The sequence below is a fragment of the Tauraco erythrolophus genome, chromosome 5 (assembly GCF_009769465.1).
Source record: "Tauraco erythrolophus isolate bTauEry1 chromosome 5, bTauEry1.pri, whole genome shotgun sequence".
Lineage (NCBI taxonomy): Eukaryota > Metazoa > Chordata > Aves > Musophagiformes > Musophagidae > Tauraco > Tauraco erythrolophus.
In genome coordinates, this window is record NC_141469.1 from 21,972,221 (window position 1) to 21,992,303 (window position 20,083).

General features: G+C 43.9%; 1 protein-coding gene across 6 annotated transcripts in view; it reads right to left on the reverse strand.

Annotated features, from left to right (window-relative positions):
• EXOC6B (exocyst complex component 6B) overlaps positions 1-20,083 on the reverse strand; it is a 326,648-nt gene that overhangs the window by 256,620 nt on the left and 49,945 nt on the right. For all 6 annotated transcript variants that reach the window (XM_086611376.1, XM_086611377.1, XM_086611374.1 and 3 more), the window contains exons 2-6: positions 14,220-14,385; positions 7,554-7,601; positions 5,957-6,047; positions 5,804-5,849; positions 1,323-1,527 (exon numbers count right to left, since the gene is read on the reverse strand). In XM_086611376.1, coding sequence (XP_086467502.1) covers positions 1,323-1,527; positions 5,804-5,849; positions 5,957-6,047; positions 7,554-7,601; positions 14,220-14,385 — 556 coding nt within the window. The remainder of the gene's footprint in view (positions 1-1,322; positions 1,528-5,803; positions 5,850-5,956; positions 6,048-7,553; positions 7,602-14,219; positions 14,386-20,083) is intronic.

Genomic DNA, 20,083 nt, shown 5'->3' on the forward strand with positions numbered 1-20,083 from the left:
AAGACAAATGAAACTCCTATTCCTTTCCAACCACAGAACCACAGGAACCGAGGAAGGATCTTTAAAAAGTCTGGCTGCTGTAACAAACAAAAATAGAGTATTTTTGGTAAACAATGACCGTTCTAGAAACTGCTGCATCGGGCGAATTCAGCGCAGTCACACCTGTAGCCTTCCCCAACATCCCCACCGCACACATCTGGCTCCACAACAGGATGTCCAGGTCACAGCGCGTTTTCTGCAAGTTCAGAACGACAACTTCATCTGGATGCAACAACTAACAAAGAAGTTTGCTGAACTCTCAGCTGCAGCACAGCACCTCTCCATAGCTCCATTACACAATATAAAGCTTGGCTTGTTGTCTCACAATGCCAGAGAGAGACCGAGAACACTCTAAGGCAGCGGATGTACTGTAAATTAAATCAACAGAAATCCTCAAGCTAGACCGTTTTACAGAAAGGACAGCGTTTGTAAGACAGAAAATTGAACTTGCCAGTACCTCCAACCATAAACATAACAGCACAATTTTATTATGTTGTGAAAAATTACAGCAAGAGTCTTTCCCATAAATCAACCAGTCCAATCCAGCAGTCACTATCAGAGGAAGTAGTTTACTGCTCAGGAGAGGTAACATTTCATTACTAGTGGATTTGAATTTCATCAAAGTAGCAAAGTTTTTTTTAAGAGTCACTGTGAGCAAAACTCCTCAGCTGTGATAAGAAAAACTGGATTGAAATTCAAAACTAGGATATTAAAGAAGAGTGGGAAGAGGCAATTCCATTTTAATACACACATGAGGTTGTTCAATTAATCAGGTTCATCTTCTACAGACATCAGCTGTGGGCAAACGCAAGCAAGCGACAATGAAAGTTGATCCAGCATTTGAAAATCAGTTTAAGATGCAAAAGAAATGAAGTTACAGTCAGTGCGTGAACTTCTACTGCTTCACCCCCAACCTGGGAAACGCGCACTGGTGTCTCCAGGTCTTCCAGTTGGCACCAGGCACAGCAGCAAAAACAGGACTTACGCACCCCGACCGCACCTCCCACGCTCTGGGCTACCAAGAGCCTACAGCAAACTATGGGCAAGAGAAGACGACGACAAAAACGGTCCATCGCTTTTCAATGGTTTAAAAATCAGAAGATAAACTCTAGTAGCAACCACAGAATGAAGAATCACTGCTTCACCTAGTAACAAAATTTCTTCAATCCTTAAAACTAAGTTTACTGCCTTGGGATTAGAAAAGTAGAACTTTGTTTAAGGTGACCATGAACCAAACTCCTCTTCCCAAAAAGCCTCCAACACGTGTGCACACACACTCCTACCTGTTTCATTGCCGTCTCGCCGATCTTGTCAGAGTGCTTACGGATACTCTCCAGGAAATCCTTGAGGTCTGACATGGAAACTTCTTTGATCTCTTCACGCAGCTTTGGAATATTATCCACCATGATCTTGCAGAAGCGGTAGTGGCTCACTTGGGGCAGGTATGTGTGCTCAAGGTGCTCCAGGGTCTTCAGTGCAGGGTAATGTCTGGAAAAAGCAAGCAAGGCAGATGCGTGAAGAACAACTATTTCCATCCCACTTCCCTTCTAAAACGTGCATTAACTGTAAATAACTCAATAGATGTAAGAATCTCGGCTCTGTTCAAAGGAACATAGACCTTAGATCACGGAATGGTTGGGTTGGAAGGGATCTTGGAAGGGAACAGCTCCAGAAAATGAGGAAAAAGCTCAGCCTCACACACACAGAGGAGCACAGAGGCAGGTGGCTCATGGGGGAACCCCAGAAAGACCCTGCACTGCCTCCCCAGGACAGTCATCAGCCCTACGGATGTAGGTGACACCCATCAAGGTGAGCAGGTCTCTGGAGCACCTCATACACCAAGGGGGCTGTGTCAGGTAGGGGGCACATTATGGGATACAGCACTTGGAGATTGCATCTCTTTGTCTTTCCCTGGGTGAAGGGCTCTGTTCTGGGTGCATGTGTATGTGCACCCCTTCATCCTGACCCGCCAGACAGGAGGACAGGATGATGCTGTTGGTGTTTGCAAGCATGGAGCGTTTCTGCCCGTCAATCCGTGCGGCCGGCTCTGTGTGTACACGCGTGCATGTCAGATACGTGCCTGCTGGGAGCACGCGCGCAGCCTCCCTGCTGCTCAGACCCGGGGCTCCAGCAGACTTGTCTCCATCATGCTGCCTGATTTAGCAACCCCAAACAGTCAGGTGCCATAAGACAGAAGCATGGAGACAAGTATGTTCCATAACATACCATAGACTGATAAAATAATGTCCAACACATGTTAATATCCAGTCCCTGCTACAAGCACGGGTATTTGTTATTCTGCTGTGAAGACCTTGGACATGAGAGCTCTCTGACTTCTTGCTCCGTGCATAGCAGGAGTCAGGTCCCACTTTTCCCCCAGCTGTTCAAATGCTGCTAAGCAGAATTAAACCCCTCAAAGTACTTTTTATTTAGATAGAGGTGAAAATTTGGATAAAAACCTCAGATCAGGAGTCTGAACAGACAGATTTGCTACAAAGCCCCTGCCTCTCCAGCAACTACTGTTGTACCACTGGGCTATGTGACCTTTGTAACTTTGAAAATAATTTATTTCCCTACTCTATAAGAAATATACCTTATAAATTTAAGAATGCAAGAATCCCAATGTTTCTTCCCCTACACACAATGCATGCCTTTATGTTTTGGTCATGCCCAACGGCCTTAGGGAAGGTACCATAAATTTTATCCTACCTTTCTGCATAAAAGCAAACTTCTTAGCCTGACAGAAGATGCTAAATGGGCAACTATTCTAAGCAAATCATTTTTCTCAAATGGCCTCTCCTCTTTTCCCTTCAGGAAGTGGGAGTCCATAGGATTTGCCTGTTCACTGGAATATAGGGACACTCCTGAATGGCGATGTAAAATGCGAGACCGTCCTCCTTCTGGTCTGACCACAGATCTGGCCAAAGGTTAAAAAAAAATTATCAAGGAACCATCTAGGAAGCATTAGTAGAGTCTATAAAAACATATTTCAGTGTAACAGCAGGTGACAGTCCCCTCTTTGGTGAATTAAGGCAATTTTAGCTGACTATACCCATGGTCAATCCTGGCCACAAGCACCTGCCACGTACACCTTGAATTTTTGGCGGAGAAAAAGCATTTAGTCATAAGAAACATATTAGCACCGCTGAAAAAGAAAAAAAAAAAAAAAAACCACAAAACACCTGACACTCATATTCTCATTCGAAATACTTCTTGCCTGGACCTAAGGCAGGTCCACAGGGGAGTTATTTTAACCAGAAGTGGCCTGTCCTGTTCCCAACACCAGAAGTTAAACGGATTAACCCCGTAACCCGGCTGATGTTTACACTACGGTAAGGTATGAAAAACTATTTGCAATAAAACACAAACCGCTCTGGAAGGAGGAAACTCAGGAGCAAACAGAAAGCCAGAAATTAAACCAGAGGAATAAACACACATGGAGGAGTTTGTTATATTTTAGGGCATTGCTTGTTGAACCAGAAGCAGTGAAAACGTGGCCGGAAGGGACAGCGTGCGGTCACTGATGGGTTCCCAGCTGAAAACTGGATCTGAAACACGTCAGGGCAGAAGAAAGCTCAACACTGTTCCTGTGCAAAACATGCAGAGGCCAGTGATTCCTGCCGACAAAGCACTGCCATCTCAGTCCAGGCCTCTCTCCATGTCCGGGGTTTTTTTGCATCCCTCACGCTAATACCTGGTGTCAGCCATGCAAAGGGGCCACGTTCTTGCCCAGTTCTGTACCCCCCGGACCATGGCACCAGTGAAACGGGAGCACGTGCCAAGTGGGGGAAGCAGCATTTTGATAAAACAAGAGTCGGAGCTGGCTTGCTTTTTTTTTTTTCTTCTGGAAACACCCAGGCCTGGCTCAGGTGCATACAGCTCCGCAGAGGCTCCTTGGCTACAAGCAGGATGCAGCATTTGCATTTCATGGATATGACAAGTGACGGATCCCTCTGGAGCCCTGCAGAACCTGGAGGGATCTCCGAAGGCAGGGAGGCACTCCTCATCACTTCCCAACAAGCAGCCACGTGTGTCCCAGCCGTTGGAGAAAAGCTCTTTGTGTCTCTTCCTTAAATTCTGTACAAGAGCAGATGAAACGTTTCTCTCCATCTCTTCTCTCCACTGGTTGCACAGTCACTCCTCCGGGTTTGGACCACAGGTTTCTCAACTCCAGCAAACCATGTTCAGTTTATAAACATCACGCAGCAAACAGCGCATAACTCATTTTGTCTGTCTTGGGAGAGTTAATTTTATTCGCCCCAAATGCAAAACCTATCACCTCTCCGAGACTGTGGACTCAAAACCCAAGGCTCACAGACTCACAGTAACGAGCCCCTGTGCTGGCTACCATGAAACGATACAGAAGTGAGACCGGGTGCAGACACAAAAATATTTAATATGTTGTGCTGCGTTCGGTGAATGAAGCCATCAAATTCAGACAAAGAAAGAAGGAGGGGGAAAAGAGTCAAGGGTTCAGATTTTCCTTAAATGTGGCTTTCAACTTCTATTTGTTTCAAAACGCACCAATCCAAAGACGGGGGGGGGAAATAAAAAGATGCAATTCTTAGAAGCAGACTCTGGAAACACTATCCAGGAGGGAATCGAGCGGCATGTGGATTCCCTTCAGAAACTCCCAGCACTGTGATCAGCTCCAGCTCCCCACCCCACATCTGTCAACGGATAAGCCCCTCGCTGTTCCTATAAACAGACTAAAACCAGTTGGACAAACTATACGCTGCCCTATTCTGTACTGAGCCATCATGAGAAAATAAGTGAGCTTTGTGCACAGCCAAGGAAGCTCCCTCTAACTCCTCCGGCCAGCCCAACTTTCAGTAGTAATGCGTATCTGTTTACCCAAGGCTCCTGAGTCCAAGCACCACAGAGATCAGCAGAGGCGGGAGGGGAAGAGTGAAAATACACCCATCCAATTAGTTAGCACCTTGTCTGAAACATCTGGTTTCTTCTGTATTGTTTCTGTGATGGATGGCAGGCACAAACCGGGCGTCGGATCCGACGGCTCTCCCTGCATGGCATTCAGCTGGAGCCCGCCGTGTTTTCCGCTGACCTGCTTCCAGCAGCTGCTCTTTGCCCAGTTTGCCACCCCCAGAGCTACAACGCGCCTCCGAAGTCCCATGCTGCTTAAACAAACCGTCCCCCAGGATCCCGGCCATGTAAATATCCCGGACCGTGGCTTCATCCCACAGCGTCGCAACAGACGCAGGGTGGGAAAAATCCCAGATTTACAGCTCAGGATTTCTGAGCCACGAAGCCCTTGTAGTCCAGCTCACTCTTCTGAACAGTTATTTCTACTGCAAAATAAGCCATATGCCTTCTCACCAACTTCTGTCATCCCGCACAACATTTCTCAGGTGTTTGGCTTCCATTTACGTCCATTGAACTCTCTCAAACTGTACCAGTTTTTATATTATGGCATTCATAGAATGAAGTTTAGTTAATAACACGTTAGTACAGAGTCATGCATCGATTGCATTCATCACACCAGTCAGCTTCCATGAAAAACAGTGAACGTCCACCTCAATTAAAAAGCCTAACTCAAAATCAAGTTAGAGCCCGCTGCAATCCTGGTTCCAGGCTGTACCGCAGGAGGCCGAGCAGCACTGTGAAGATACCAGCCAGAAATCAGATAAGTTTCTTGGAAAGGCTGATTTTGAAGTCCCAAGTTTTGAGAGCCTCTAATATATCTGGCACCAAGCGGGTGCTTTGGAACACCTCCAATATAAACATCGGTCTATGCAAAATTTACCTTTTAGATTTCATTTGCTCCCGCAGTTTGCTGTACATCTCCAGGACTAGAAAGAAAAGAAAACACACAAGCATTGAGACACAAGCAGAAAGCAGAGAGATGCAAATTAAAAGAAAGAGCTAGGCAAATAAAGAGCAATTTCAGATTCCTCACCAGGGAGACACAGCGTAAGCTTATCAACCGTCGCCGAAATATTTCTCTGTTGTAATCGGCATTGCTTCAGCTCTTCCATCGCTATTATCAACTTTGGAGAGGGGGAAAAAAAAGAAAGTTTCACTAAGAACAGCAAATAGAGTAGAGAGGATATAAACTGCTGTGCACTTATCACGACCATTGAACCAGCAGGTTGACAGCAAAGCCCAATCTGACAAGCAGAGAGCTCACCCAGCACTGCGGAGCGTTGCTGCAACAGGGAGGACAGGCAGCTTCGGGTCGTTTAATCAAGTAGCAGCAAATTCCTCAGCCTAATTTCAAGCAAGCAAGCAGCAAAACCAAAGCCATCAAAATACCAGCCTTGTAGCACGTCCTGTGAATTCCAAAAATGATTTCCCCTTCCCATTTTATTCATCTCTTCCCTGCTCCCTCTCCAAGCTTCTCTTTTCTAGTTCTTCTCAAAGACAGGATGTGGCCGCTTGATCCCGGGGGGATTCTTTACCATCGCAAACTAACAAGGGCTTTTAAATGCTCAGCCTCCAGCAGAAAAACCTGTGAATCTGGACAAGGGCAAAGCACGGATCGGCCATCGCATACAAAAGAAAACTCGTTATCTTCTTATTTCCAAAGGAGCAGAGCATGGATTTGTCCTCTAGAGTACCGCCTCATCTCTACAGCACCACACTGAGTTTACAAAGTCCTTCTGAAATCCCAGGCTCTTCTACTGTTGGAGGTGAATTCTGCCCCTCTACTCTGCTCTCCTGAGACCCCACCTGCAGTGCTGCGTTCAGCTCTGGGGTCCCCAACATCAGAAGGATATGGAGCTGCTGGAGCAGGTCCAGAGGACGCCACGGAGATGATCCGAGGGCTGGAGCACCTCTGCTATAGAGGCAGGATGACAGAGTTGGGTTGTTCAACCTGAAGAAGAGAAGGCTCCGGGGAGACTTTCCAGCAGCCTTCCAGTACCTAAAGGGCCTCCAAGAAAGCTGGAGAGGGGCTTTTGACAAGGGCGTGTAGTGACAGGACAAGGGGCAACGGCTTTAAACTGAAAGAGGGGAGATTTCAATGAGATCTAAGGAAGAAATTTTTACAATGAGGGTGGTGAAACACTGGAACAGGTTTGCCCAGAGGAGTTACTGGGGACTGGACACAGTACTGCAGGGGGGAAGTCTCATCAGAGCAGAATGGAGAGGCAGAATCCCCACCCTCACCCTGCTGGCCACACTTCTTTGGACGCGGTACTGTTACAAACAATCCCATTCACACCATGCAGAGCTGCACGGCGAACCCACAAATTGATTATTGTTGCTTCAAGGGCCTCCTGCTTCCCAGGCTTTGCCTTCCACTAGTTTCCAACCCACAATCAGTAAAAAAAGAAAAAAATCATCTCCCGACCCTTGCAGACAATTCATCTTTCATGTAGAAAATCAAAATACAGGGAAAAGAACCAAAGCGTGCTTTAAATACCAACACCGTGTACGTTAGGAGTTAGTGCTGAGCAGTTACTGATGCCCTGTGTAATTTGTTGCTAGCAAGCACAGCCAAATAATAGAAAAGCCAAAAAAAAAAAAACAGACCGGATTAATGCATCACTTACTTCTTTTCCTTCATTCTGCAGCTTTCGGTTGGTGTCTGTCACTTGATTCTGCAGCAATGTTGGGGGAAAAAAAAAAAGAGAAAGCACATCTATACGTAAATCAGGACAATGTTTTTCACAAAAAAATAAATTGCACATAAACACCATCGCTGTTCACACAATCCCCTCTTGCACAGCATAAAGCAGTTTATTAGCTGATTTAACAGCCCCCGCCATTCTGGCGCACAGGACACCAACAGACACACAGCAAATGCCAAGGGTGCCACAAAAGGGTTTTCTTCCCTGTTACCAGAGAAAAAGAAAAGGCGACAGGAGTTAATACTGTTGCATGGCAGCCTCAAAAAGCTGCAGTCTTAACAGATCGAATTTTGTAGGAGACGCTCACATGGGTCCTCATCTTAAAAGCTATTTTACCTGAGTGGTAGAGGTAGGACATAAACCTCATGGAATTGAATTTCCCCTCCCCAACACCAAATAGATGACAGTTGGGTTTTAACCCCGGAATATCACAGCAAGAACGGAACTCTTCGAAGTGGACTTTACCTATAAAGTTCAAATATTTTCTTTTAGATCTTCAGATGCATCTCCTGCTGGATCCCTCTTCCTGGCTGATATAAAAAGGTATTTTTATATACTAGGTATATACCTGGAATAAAAAAGGTACGTATTTTCTTTACTAAACCATCTTCCGGTATTATCCTATCGAGCTGGGGCTCAGAGTTGAGAAATTTCCCATTTTGGAAACTCGTAGGTTCCCTGGACCAGCAACATCACAGCAGTTCAGCCCTTTACGGGTCTCGGCATCAGTCTGACTCAGTGAAAACACACATGGGATCAAAGCTGAACTTCAGACTCGTTAGGATAGAAAATAAGCAGCTTGCACATTATTTAGACAACAAGCAGAAAGATGACTTTGGGAATTCTCCTGAATACTCATTCAAGTTCAGACAGGAGAAGGTTTGTAAACAGATACCATCTTCTACAGACCAGCTGGGATAGCTGAAAAAAAACTACACAAGCTTTCAAGTACACATGTCCAGCTTCAGGTCTTCAGCAAAAGAAGCCAATTATAAAGGTAAATACCAGCAGAGGACTGCTCAGAGTTCAGGTGCCTCACGTCAGTCTGAGACTAACATGCCATAAAACTACTATTTTTTTTTTTTTTTTCCATAGAATACTCTTTTCACAGCTACTAAAGTTGTAAATATTAATTCCCAGACTCGTCTCTGTAAGATGTCTCAGAGGTTTCTAGTTTTACTCAGGCTTACTGTACAGTGGAAGCTGCTGCTGGATCTCAGCCGGCATCGTCAAATTTTATGAACTAGTTCCTGTGTGTTTTCAGGAGTTCTCTGGGCAAAATCAGTAACAGAGCTTGGACAACAGCGTGAGCTGCGACATGGAGCTCTGAAAGTATATTCAGGAGCATAAGATCACACAAATCAACTTTAGCTCTTTGTTTCCTGAAACTTTTCAACAATTGCGGAAACCAGCTGAATTTTTAATTTATCACCAGTGAAGGCACATCATTCAACAGTCTCCCATTATCCAACGGAACATGGGTGGTGCACGGAGCAGCAGCAACAGCACAGAAAAGCAGGACAAGCTTGGAGGTGAATTCAGAAGATAACAGCCATCTCTTTCCTTTTCTGAGCATACCACGAGGCAACCAGTTCAGCTGGGAGGGGAGCTTTCTATCAATACACACAAAATTGATTCAGGATCCAATTTGTTTCCTGCTGACTATTGAAAGATACTGGGCAACAACTATTTCCCAGACTGGTCCAAGTTCCAACAGGAGGTCTCACACAGAGAGGTTGGTGTTGCTTCAACGAGCAAAGCCATCCAGCTTCACAGGCTCCCTTTTGTTTTAACACTGGCCAGGCTGGTTTTTAAGCTTACCATGATGTAAGAAGAGGAGTCGTCCCGTGATCTCCCCACACACAATTTCTCTGCAGCATCTGCATCATATTGCTTCCCTTTCTGCAGTAGCTTCAGCTCTCCTGGCTGCTTGCCCTCTGCAAAAACTGCTCATTTCCTTTATGATGTATTGAGATTTTACGAGCAGGAGCACAGCATCTCTTCCAAAGATTACTTTATTTGCTTATATCCTGAAAATCCCACCAGGAAAAAGGAATCCATGTAGGGTAATTTAAAACTGCTCCTAAAATAATGCCAAGGCTGTACTAGTCTTCTATTAAAATTACATATCAATCCCGGCTAAAGCAGAAAGTAAGAGTATATTCTGCCCTCACACACTACGAGCTTTCAGGGGGCGGGGGGCTGTGTTTTGTTTTGTTCTTAAGGTCTACATCCATCCAGCAGAAAAAAAAAATAATGATTATTTACATAGACTCTCTGTAGACGCGCTGAAGCTTTTCAGACAAAGAGATTTGATAATCTAAGACAGACACACAGCAAGGGGGGGACAGACAACAGGTGGGCTCACATGAAGAATGAAACGATAGGATGACACGAGGGGCTTATGGGATACTCAAGTCGTTAGTTCATTCATCTGCGTACGGAACATGTGGTAGCGAGCAAGGTTTTGGTTCAGGGGGTTTTAAACATCACTCCGCTATCATTTAGAGTGTCAGAGTGATGAGAGAGAGGAGCAAAGGGTGCTGGAGAGGAATCCAGGGAATGGACCCAAAGGGCACCACCGTGACCCCACGCGGCTGCATTGACTCCATCCTCTGCCCAACACCCACCTACCGCTGGTTTCCACCCTCCCTAAGAAAGGGAGGGTGACTGTGGAGCGATCCTTCAAGTTGGCAACACATGAACCTCCCAATTTGGAAGGTGCACCCAAAGACTGGGTTCGTTATACACCACTGCAGCCATTCTCTCTCTCTGTTAATCTAAGCCTTACGGGAACTTGTCGCTTTAAGCCAGTTGCCTCAGTTTAATTAAATCTGCCTTAACCTGAATGCACTAAGCAATATAAACTGCTTCCTATTCATTTGCTGCTCCCTCCTCCCAGCATAACTTCATAGATCTCATGACTGCGTGCAGCAGTACTGCGCACGTTGGCAGAGAAGCTTAAGAATCGTAGATGCCTTTTCAGAGAAAAGCCTTTTTATTAACTGCTGTTCAACAGGGGTAGGTGCGAAGTGCTACATTTGGGCAGAGATAATTAGCTGCTCAAAACAAGGTGACAAACGACTCTATAGTAGCTCTTTGAAAATGGACCCGGTGATCACAGTCCATCAAACTGAAGAACAGCCAGTGTGACATTGTCACTAAAAAAGCAAGCATCACACGAGTATGCGCAAACAAAGTCCTGTAACCCACCTGAAACAACCTTTCTACACCAGTTCATTGGCGACTGACTGACCCAACTCAGAAACCATGCTTATCACAAAAAAAATCCAAACTGGAAGGGCTTCAGAGTGAAAAGTAAAAACAGTGAGATGCCTAGAAAGCACAATCCTCTAGGATGGATTGAGGCTACTCATCTTACAGAGGACAAGACCAGAGAAGAACATTTGTACAACATCCAACCCATAGAAGACTGCTGCAAAAACAAGAAGGAACGATCCTTCTTTGGTGCCTGACGGGTCGAAAAGTAGTAGACTTAAAAAAGCCTTTTCAACCATGTAACCTGAGTTTCCTAGAGAAGGAAGGACAGCAGCACCTGGGAGAGGGCTAATATTAGAAAAGGTTAGATAAAAATCCATCAGGAATGACACAGCTGAAGAACTTGCTTAAGAGAAGAAAGACGGACCAGATGACTTCTTGAGGTTGCCACCAGCCCTGTGATTCTGTCCTCCTTTCCCCTTCGCACCTTGAGTTGTGTCTTCCAAATTGAACCATCCTAACGTATAATCTATCTTTGACCTTTTAATTTCCACTGGAACCTTTATGAGATGGAACAGCCGGAATGGCACATGGTTTCCAAGACCCAGCAGTACTGTGCATGTACAGGTTTGAGAATAGGTCAACACCACACTGCTCACTGCCCAATGAGGAAGCACATTTCTGCAGTACAAGATACAGAAACGTTGAAGATGTGGAACAGCAACAACAAAAAAAAAAAAAATCAAAGCAACAAGATTTTCCTTGGAAATCGTGTAAGAAATTAAGAAGTAAAGAGAATCGCCATGGTGAAGCCATATAGCTAAAAAAAGAATAAGCAAATGCAAAAAGTTTTGGGTTAAAAAATATCATGGTATAAATATCACCCAAATTAAGGAGATGCCTTTTTGAAAATGTATCCCATGTCTTTTCAAATATGGATTTTTTACTTACTTTTTTGTCCACATGTACATTATTAACGAGTGACCCAGCACCTCTTGGAAACTACGCAACGTTGCCTAGTGCAGAAATGCTTTGCAGAGGAGCTCCTCTGCTGATCAAGATGAAGTTTCCGATTTAGTGCTCGCCCTTGGCAGGGCACAAAAACAGGACAAGGTGGTCAGCAATACAGTCCTGATCAGGTTCTGGTTCACTTAGGGCCACCTGAAACACGGCATCACAGCACCGACAGAGGATGGCAGCTGTGCTACACATGAACAGGGGAAGACGACGCACCCAGCTCATATTTAGCACGTGCACTCTTAAAACAATGAACGCTGGTATTTCTGCAAGCGTGATGTTATCCAAAATACCCCAAAGCTAAGGCACACAAGTGAAGATACATACTAGAGACGCAATACAGAGGGCATTTATTTTATTGCTGGTTGCACGTATGTTCAAAGACCAGCGCTATTGAGAAAAAGACCAAGATCAAATAGAGAATGAATAGCTGGAACAAAACACACTCTCATCACTGGACCCACAGATGATTCCCTGGGGAAACCCTTACAAAAAGGACTCACTATTTCCCAAATAAGCTTCTGTGTATATTTTTCCCATGTGCCGCTTTACAGATCCCATAGTAATGGAAATCAAGAGAGATCCTGAGGGTACAGAGATGGACTTCACAGTGCGCCACCAACAAAGCAGCTGTTTGTAGAATGGGAAACAGCAACAAGCCTTTGCAAACAATGTGGAATTCTTGGCTAGAAACAATAGCTTTAAAAAAAAAAAAAAAATACTTCTGTCATGGTGTTTCCAATGGCCTCATCCTGCAATCAACCGCTGGATGAACCAGCGGTTCATCAACCATGGGTGTTTCTGGAGTCAGAACACCCCTCCACAAAGGTGTCCCTGTGAGCACACGTCCGTTTGTGGGATGGAGACCTGTGTGTGTAAAGCCAGAAGCCTGCTAGGAAATGCCAGAGGTAGCTTTAAATTAATAAATAAAAGCATGAAAATCAGCAGCCAGCACACTGAAGTTAAAGTTCTTCCTTCTTTTCCAGAAATCCCCCTCTCTTTATTTACAACTTCATCTTTTCTAATGCCTGTTGAACCGTCCCCCACGTTTCTAAACTCCCAGAAAGGTCCTTCTCAACAGGTCAGACTCCACTCAGCCAGAAAGACTTGTTGTGCTGGGCTCTGGAGACGGTCCACACCTTTTTGGGTGCCGCTCAGCTCCGTCTCATTCACTAAGTGACTGTTCTGGGAGGTTGCTTTTGGTTTTCAAATCAAGGTCACACCTTGTTGCTGCAGCAAGCGATGGCACAGCAGTCCTCCCTGCCTCTGTTCTAACTTGTGCAAGAAAACAACAAAGGTTCTCTAACCCCAATTAAGTCATCGCTGTGCTTTCTTATATGCTCCAAATTGTGGAATACTTGTATTGTAAGGCACAGCAGCCAAGCTTAAACTGCGAGCCCACCTCATCCCTATGCGTAGGAACACCTCCAACCCCCTTTTTCTCCCCAGAAACCTGCTGAGTTTCCTTCCCACCACTTATCCACATCCTGATCCTACAAATGGGTTTTTCCACATACATTTTTTCAAGAAATAGGTAAATTGCACCCTTCTCTCATCTTTCCACACAGCTTTAAAGACCACAATACTTGGAAAGCCCATTCCCAGCTGAAACGATTTTACGTTCTCCATTCCCAGCTCTAATAGTTTCACCTCCTAGCAAAGCCAACCAAACCTGGAGATGCTACTGAAGCAGAATCGAGCTGTGCCTTTGTTCACACAGTCTTTCACTATTTAGCGAAATCAGTAGTTATTTTTCACGACCATTCCTGCTTACAGCTGAACACCTTGCAACGCTCTGATGTTCGTTTGCTTTTTAAACACCAACATTTCACTTGCCAACACTGGGCAGACATCTCACAAGCGCAGAGCCGAACCTTTACTGATTTGTCTCAGACATAATGCTACCTGTAATGAGAATTCACTGTCAGATGAGGCACAATATATGCTGCTCCAGCAGACACACTTCTGACTGTAGAGATTATTTTTGCTTAAGAAATTACTATAAGTTATTGCAGGAAAATCACACATTTCCCAACACAAAACAGGCTTAGCTTCAAGCTTTCTTGTGCTTTTAACGTACCACACTGTTCCTGTCTGCCCAAATAACTGTCGAACTTCAAATGACTGACCTATTGCTACAGGAATAATGAAGAAATATATATATATTCTTTATTTTTCTCTTTTTTAGAACAAAGGAGAAATGCTCTAGACAAAAGGAGAAAAGGAGACATTCACGAGGTTTCACAGAATCTCAGAGTGTTTGAGGTTGGGTCATCTGGTCCAAGTTCCCTGTGCAAGCAGGGCCACATAAAGCGAGTTGCCCAGCACCATGTCTAGATAGCTTTCTCTTACCTTCAATTTTTGAGCTTCTCCTCTAACTTTCAGCAGCTCCGTGATGGAGTCCACAAAACCCTGGTAATGGAAGTTGCACATTTTCTCAATCTCACGATCATGGTTTCTGATTCGTGCTTCCAGTTTCTCCATGAAACGTCCATGTTCTTCTCCATCGTAGACAGACCTAAAAAGGAGATGCCAATATTGGTCAAGATTCTCATATCTGTCACTGTCATTACAAGAAATATTCAAAACACAAGCTTTAAAAAAACCTCTCCTGTGATAAAGGGATAGTTCTGCTTTTTATCTGCATACACCAGGCACCAAACCTGGGTTTGAAAATCTTTCTATTCCAGCCCCTCTTTTTCTTTTTCCACTTGTCAAACACCAGCTTGATGTTCCCTCAGAGACCACAACACGGCCAACCCAGCGCTGAATGATCTGAAACACAGTCTTCACGCTCTTTGAGCTCAGCCATCTCTAACTACTATTTGCTGTCTTATGCTGTAACGCTGAGTGCTCCTCTTGGACAATTTTCTGGATGTTCTTTGGGCTTTGAGGGTAAAAGCTATAATGGAAAAGCATCATCTCGACAGCTGCCAAAATCCAGTTCCCTTCCCATCCTCAACTTCGCCAGCACAGCCCTGTTACTCAAAGGTCAATACAGCTGAAGACTACCCAAACTGATGGGGACACCTCAATCCAAGACATAGTGAACACTTGTGCATGCTGCAGGTAATAGGTAATCTTTGGTACAACCAAACAAAACCACCAGTGTTAAATTTAACATTGTCACATTGATTGTGTCACACCCTGAAATGGTATGAGATTTTCAGGGGGTTGTTTTCTTGGGGTTTTTTATAGCAAATGTGTATTTTTATATATAGTGTGGAAATCCAACCCTTAGACTTGTCGTTGCAAGGCTTTAGTATTTTTAAGAACAGTGCTAACTCCTAAACCTGAATTCTCTCCCCATTCTGAAAAAAATAACTACACAGTGAGATTTATGGATTCTGAGCTTGTACTGTGTCAGAAAGTAAGACTAAATTAATTATATACACTGGAATCCATGCAGCAATTGGAGATAAAAGATGGGCAATGACAGAGCTGTAACACACTACGAATTAAATAAAAAAAAAAAAAATTACTAATCACAGCAGTGACAAGCAACACTTAAGAAAGAACCAGAACCAGATCAATTCAACTGGACAAGTTAAATCTTTCTGCCTGCAGAAAGCAATGTGATCCTTTGGTGTGATCTGTGCTCACAAGTCACTTTGGAGAATCCCACCTCCACAACCCATAAAGGTCCCAAAGTAATACAAAAAATATCAAGACGGGACTAAAAGCTGGAGGAAATCTATTTAATTATCATTCTTTAAAATCTGCCCTAGCAATTTTAATTATCCAGTTTCAGTAAATCATTCTCAAAGGCGAAACAAAAGTGTCAAATCTTTATAAGCTTATTAAAAACTCGAGGTAAAAAAACACAGTCACCAAGAGTAGAAGTCTTCAAAGGTGACCATTGCGCCGCCTTTATTCCAAGGTAGAAGCTGGTTGGTGCTGAAGGTGGAAAAGAGAAATAACTTCCTAAAATTACACGAATACCATTGCTAGCATGATACTAGCGGTTTTTCCTTACGGGTGAGCAGAGTTTTGCTGGTAAAACGGGAAAGTTGGAGACAGAGTGCCATCTAGTGCTGCACAGCCTCCTTGCAGGGGCTCTCATGAAACTCGGCAAGAAACCTCCACTCGAATGAACTCCTAAAGACGACAATTCACATACAATAAGCAAATAGAGCTAGCCAAGTTGTGTTTTCATTCAAGTATAAATTAAAAAAAAAAACCCATCACCCACCAAAACCAACCCAACAGTACTTATGGGTGCCAAATAAATGTGTTTGCATTCAAAGGAAAATACCATCGGCATTTACAGAGGCATCTTATCAATGGGGAAAAAAAATAAAATCTCGTAAGTACTTACAAGCTCTAGGTGAAGTTTCTTTTGGAGACGGCTAACCTAAGACAGAGGTCTGACGACTGAAATCCTTTGAATTTTGGGGCGGTTTGGGTGGTTTTTTTGTTTGTTTGGGGTTTTTTTTAGCCAAACCCCAGCGTAAAAAAATACAGTTGGTTGCAGGCAGCAACAAAACCCCAGCATCTTAGGGGTCAGCTCTAAGGTTATACTTAAAAAAACTCTGTATCTTCCTTTTTTTTGGAGCTCTCCTATTCATCCACAACCCTTCCTCCAATGCAGAACCAGCATCCTTCACTTCCATCCTCCCCCTAAGACACAAGCAAACAGGCAACAGCCAAACAAATGCCGGACCAAACCACAACATACTCCGAAGCTGCAGGATGTCAACTCCAAAAGTTACAGAATGACAAGTTCTTGCTCTGTATTGAACATCATCATATAAGCAGGCTACAGGTACTATGCAGTGACTCTTAGCTCAAAATTAACAACATAGGGACTAAGTCTAATTCTACAAAGAACAAATCTCTCCCCTGCAATCACGTCAAAAACATCCTTCAAGTCTCAAATTACCATCATCGTCTTTGGTTTTCTGGCTCTGGTAGGGGTCTAGCTCCCTCAGCTGTTTCTTCATCTGCACAAGCTACAGCATCACTCTTGGAAAATAATCCTTGTGATCCTATATCCTTGACGCACGTGCACTGTTATCTACCTAGCAATTGCCAGCTTTCTCAAGACCAACTCTGGTTCTTGCTTGATCCACTCAACCGAGCAGCTTCCTTTTGTATTTCTTCCTTTTCAGGATCACAACATCTGGGGCGTTATACTCCCCACTTCTTGCCTACCAAACCTTCGGGACACCCACTGCCTTGCTCTGGATCTCCAGGTCTCTCCAGCTGCTCCCCTCTACCTCGTTTATTCTGCTTATGCACTCTGCTTCTAGTAACATCTCTCCTAGTTCGAATGCTAATTATAGCCCGATCTGGATCTTCCGTTAATTGTCCTGAAGTAACTAACAGTTCAGAAGTCTCCAGAAAGAAAAAAGAAATCTCACATGTATATTTATACCCATTAATAATCAGGACAGCGCACAATGCAAAAATAAAACAAAACAAAAATGAAAATGAGATTTGCTTTGGGTTGTTCATTCCCTTGGTTACAAGGAACAAAGCACTGCGACAATGCTACAGAAAATGATCCTTGAGGCTACTTGTTTCTTCTTTGCTACAAAAAACTGCTGGTCAGATAGCTTTAGTAATAAGCTTCCTCTGCAAAAAGCCTTTTCATTAAAAAAGTCTGAGAAAGAGAGGTCTGTCCCACATGCACTTATCTTGCAACTCTGGAGCAGGCTGTAATTCTCTGATTGAAGACTACACTCAGTGACTGATCTGTCTGGTTTATATTTAAGTACACTCACTAAACAAAACCATTTAAGATGACTTTTAAAAGTTCCTGGATTGTATTGTTAAGTTTCACAATTTCTGCCTTCATTAAAAAAAAAAAAGAAATCCACTTCTTTTTTTTTTTTCCCAAAAGGTCAACTGGAAAAATCTTTCCAGGAAAGCCATAACAGGCAAACGCATCCAGAGTTCCCATCTGCAGCCTTGCATTATTGCAAAGTTTATCCCCAAAATAGGAGCGACCAAACTATTAATAACGGGGCTGCTGCAGGCGCGGACTCACAGCACAGCCGATGGCTCAGGGGCCTTTTCTATTTTCCAGCAGCAGAAAGTGAGCAGCAGCCCACGTAGAAGCATGACGTGTTGATGTAGAACCTTTCACACCTTCATCCTCCCCACCATGTCCCAGAGCCTCACTCGGCTCTGCCTCTACCCAGCACCGGATACTCTACTGTGGTCTTGAGCACGTCACCCACAAAAACAAAAATTGCGGAAAGAGCAGAGGTTTGGGAAATACAACCCAAGAGAAGACTGAAAGAGTCAACAAGCTCAGCTACAAGTTTTCCTAAACATGGTCAGAGGCAGGACATCTTGGGTCCTGCCACCAAGCACCAGCACAACCCACATTATGTTCTCTCCAGCCGTGCTTTAGACACTTCATCTGGTTGTTCTCAGGCTGGCAGGTCCTACACCAGACACCATAAACACGCTGAAAAAATGCCAGAGGAGCTTAAAGTTATTGCATATGTATAAATTAATGTTAGAAAATATTTCAGAACTAGTTTTGCAGGTCCTTCTTACATCTCATGCTCAACTGGTTAGCAAGAGGGCTTCAGGCAGTCTCGGAGAAGGCCAAGCCATGAGGGTGACCCTGCAACTTCATTCCCAACAAGAGTTGCCTGCAGGACGGGGACTCAGAAGTAATCTAAATAAATTCAGCTGAAAGTACAGAGGAGGGAAATCTCGGGGGGCAAAATGAAAGAGATCTGGAACAATGCAAGGAGGACATTCTGGGGACAGTGGAACAGAAGTGACTTGCTTTTGTTTTCAATTAATAAGTGGAACAAATTCCTGAGTCTGCTGTGGACTTCAATTTTATTTTTTTTTTTTCCCCTTTAAACTTCTGTAGTGGTTTTAAACCCTCAGAAACATTTTCTTTTCATTAAGCTACATAAAAGCATTAGCAGTTTGTTTAATCTTATTCTAACTTTTGTAATAAACAAATTAACTACTGAGCAATGCAAAAAAAAAAAAAAAAAAAGAATTTCAGGAGTGGTGCAACAGTTCCGCGGAGAAAAGGTCAAAGAAAGTTTGCAAGATTAATACCTGTTTAATACCTAACTGTCGAGAGTTCATAGCTTCAAGCCTCGTGCTTCACAAAGTTTATCCGCACACCGACACGCCGTTAGCAAGTCGTTCTCCAAAGACACCCCACCTACTCGGTGTATTACACCTGAAATTATCTCAGTGAAAGAGCAAATGTAGGATTTGTTTCTTGTTTTCATTCCGGTAATTTAACAGAATTTAAGCCCACTCTGTTTTGCCACATCACCCACGTAGATTTACATTTATAACACACATATAGAAAAAGCAGAAACTTTTTTTCCCTTTTTGGAGAGGTATAAAATGTTTAATCATAGATATTTTTCATTATTACAGTTTGGAAAGCATTCCCACATGTACTTTTCCCACTTAGACCCACGTATATTGCAGGCACCACCACTGCATTTTCAGTCTACAACAGAAATCATTCCAATCACTATAAAATTCAGCAAAATATCAGCAATATCCCATTATCACAAGGTCTTGGAGTAGAAAACACAGCAGTTTCTGAAGAGCACCAATAAACTTTACTGTTTGGCAAGATAACTCTGGTTTCATAGCTGGGAACACCTTGATTTCAGTGAGGTCCTGGCATGGCCCTGGTGGGGATTCTCACAAGTGCTCCAGAAGGAACACTGCACAGAAAATTACCATAAACCACATGCGTATGCTGCTCAAAAACCATCCGAAAACTGATGTTACTTGTCAATGACTGAGCTCAACCAGAAGGAGCTTTTCAACAGGGCTTCCACCCGCGTTTGTTCTGGGCCTGGTTTTCTTCAGCGGTTTTATTAGCAAATTGGAAAATATAATGCAAGCTGTACTTTCGAAATATGCTGGTAACACCAAAGTGAAGGGAGTCATGAGCCTTCTGGAAAGCGGCAGCCAAAGACCTCGAGAAACTGGAAGTGTTTCCAGAAGTCAGGAAGGATGAAGGTCAATAAAGGCAAGCCCATGGTAGTGGTCCAAGGAAACGTTAAAGTCAGCAGCACAAGTACAATGGGATCAGAGGGGAGGCAGGAGAGCCGGCAAGAGACATGCCACCTGCCATGGCACCTTATTCATTGATCCATGAAGAGCCAAAGGAATTGGGTTTAGATTTGAAGAGAAAGGGCTGGCGAGGACACGGGGAGCTCAGAGCCATGGAAGAAGTCCTCTGCTGTGTTAAAGAGGGAGGAAGGTGA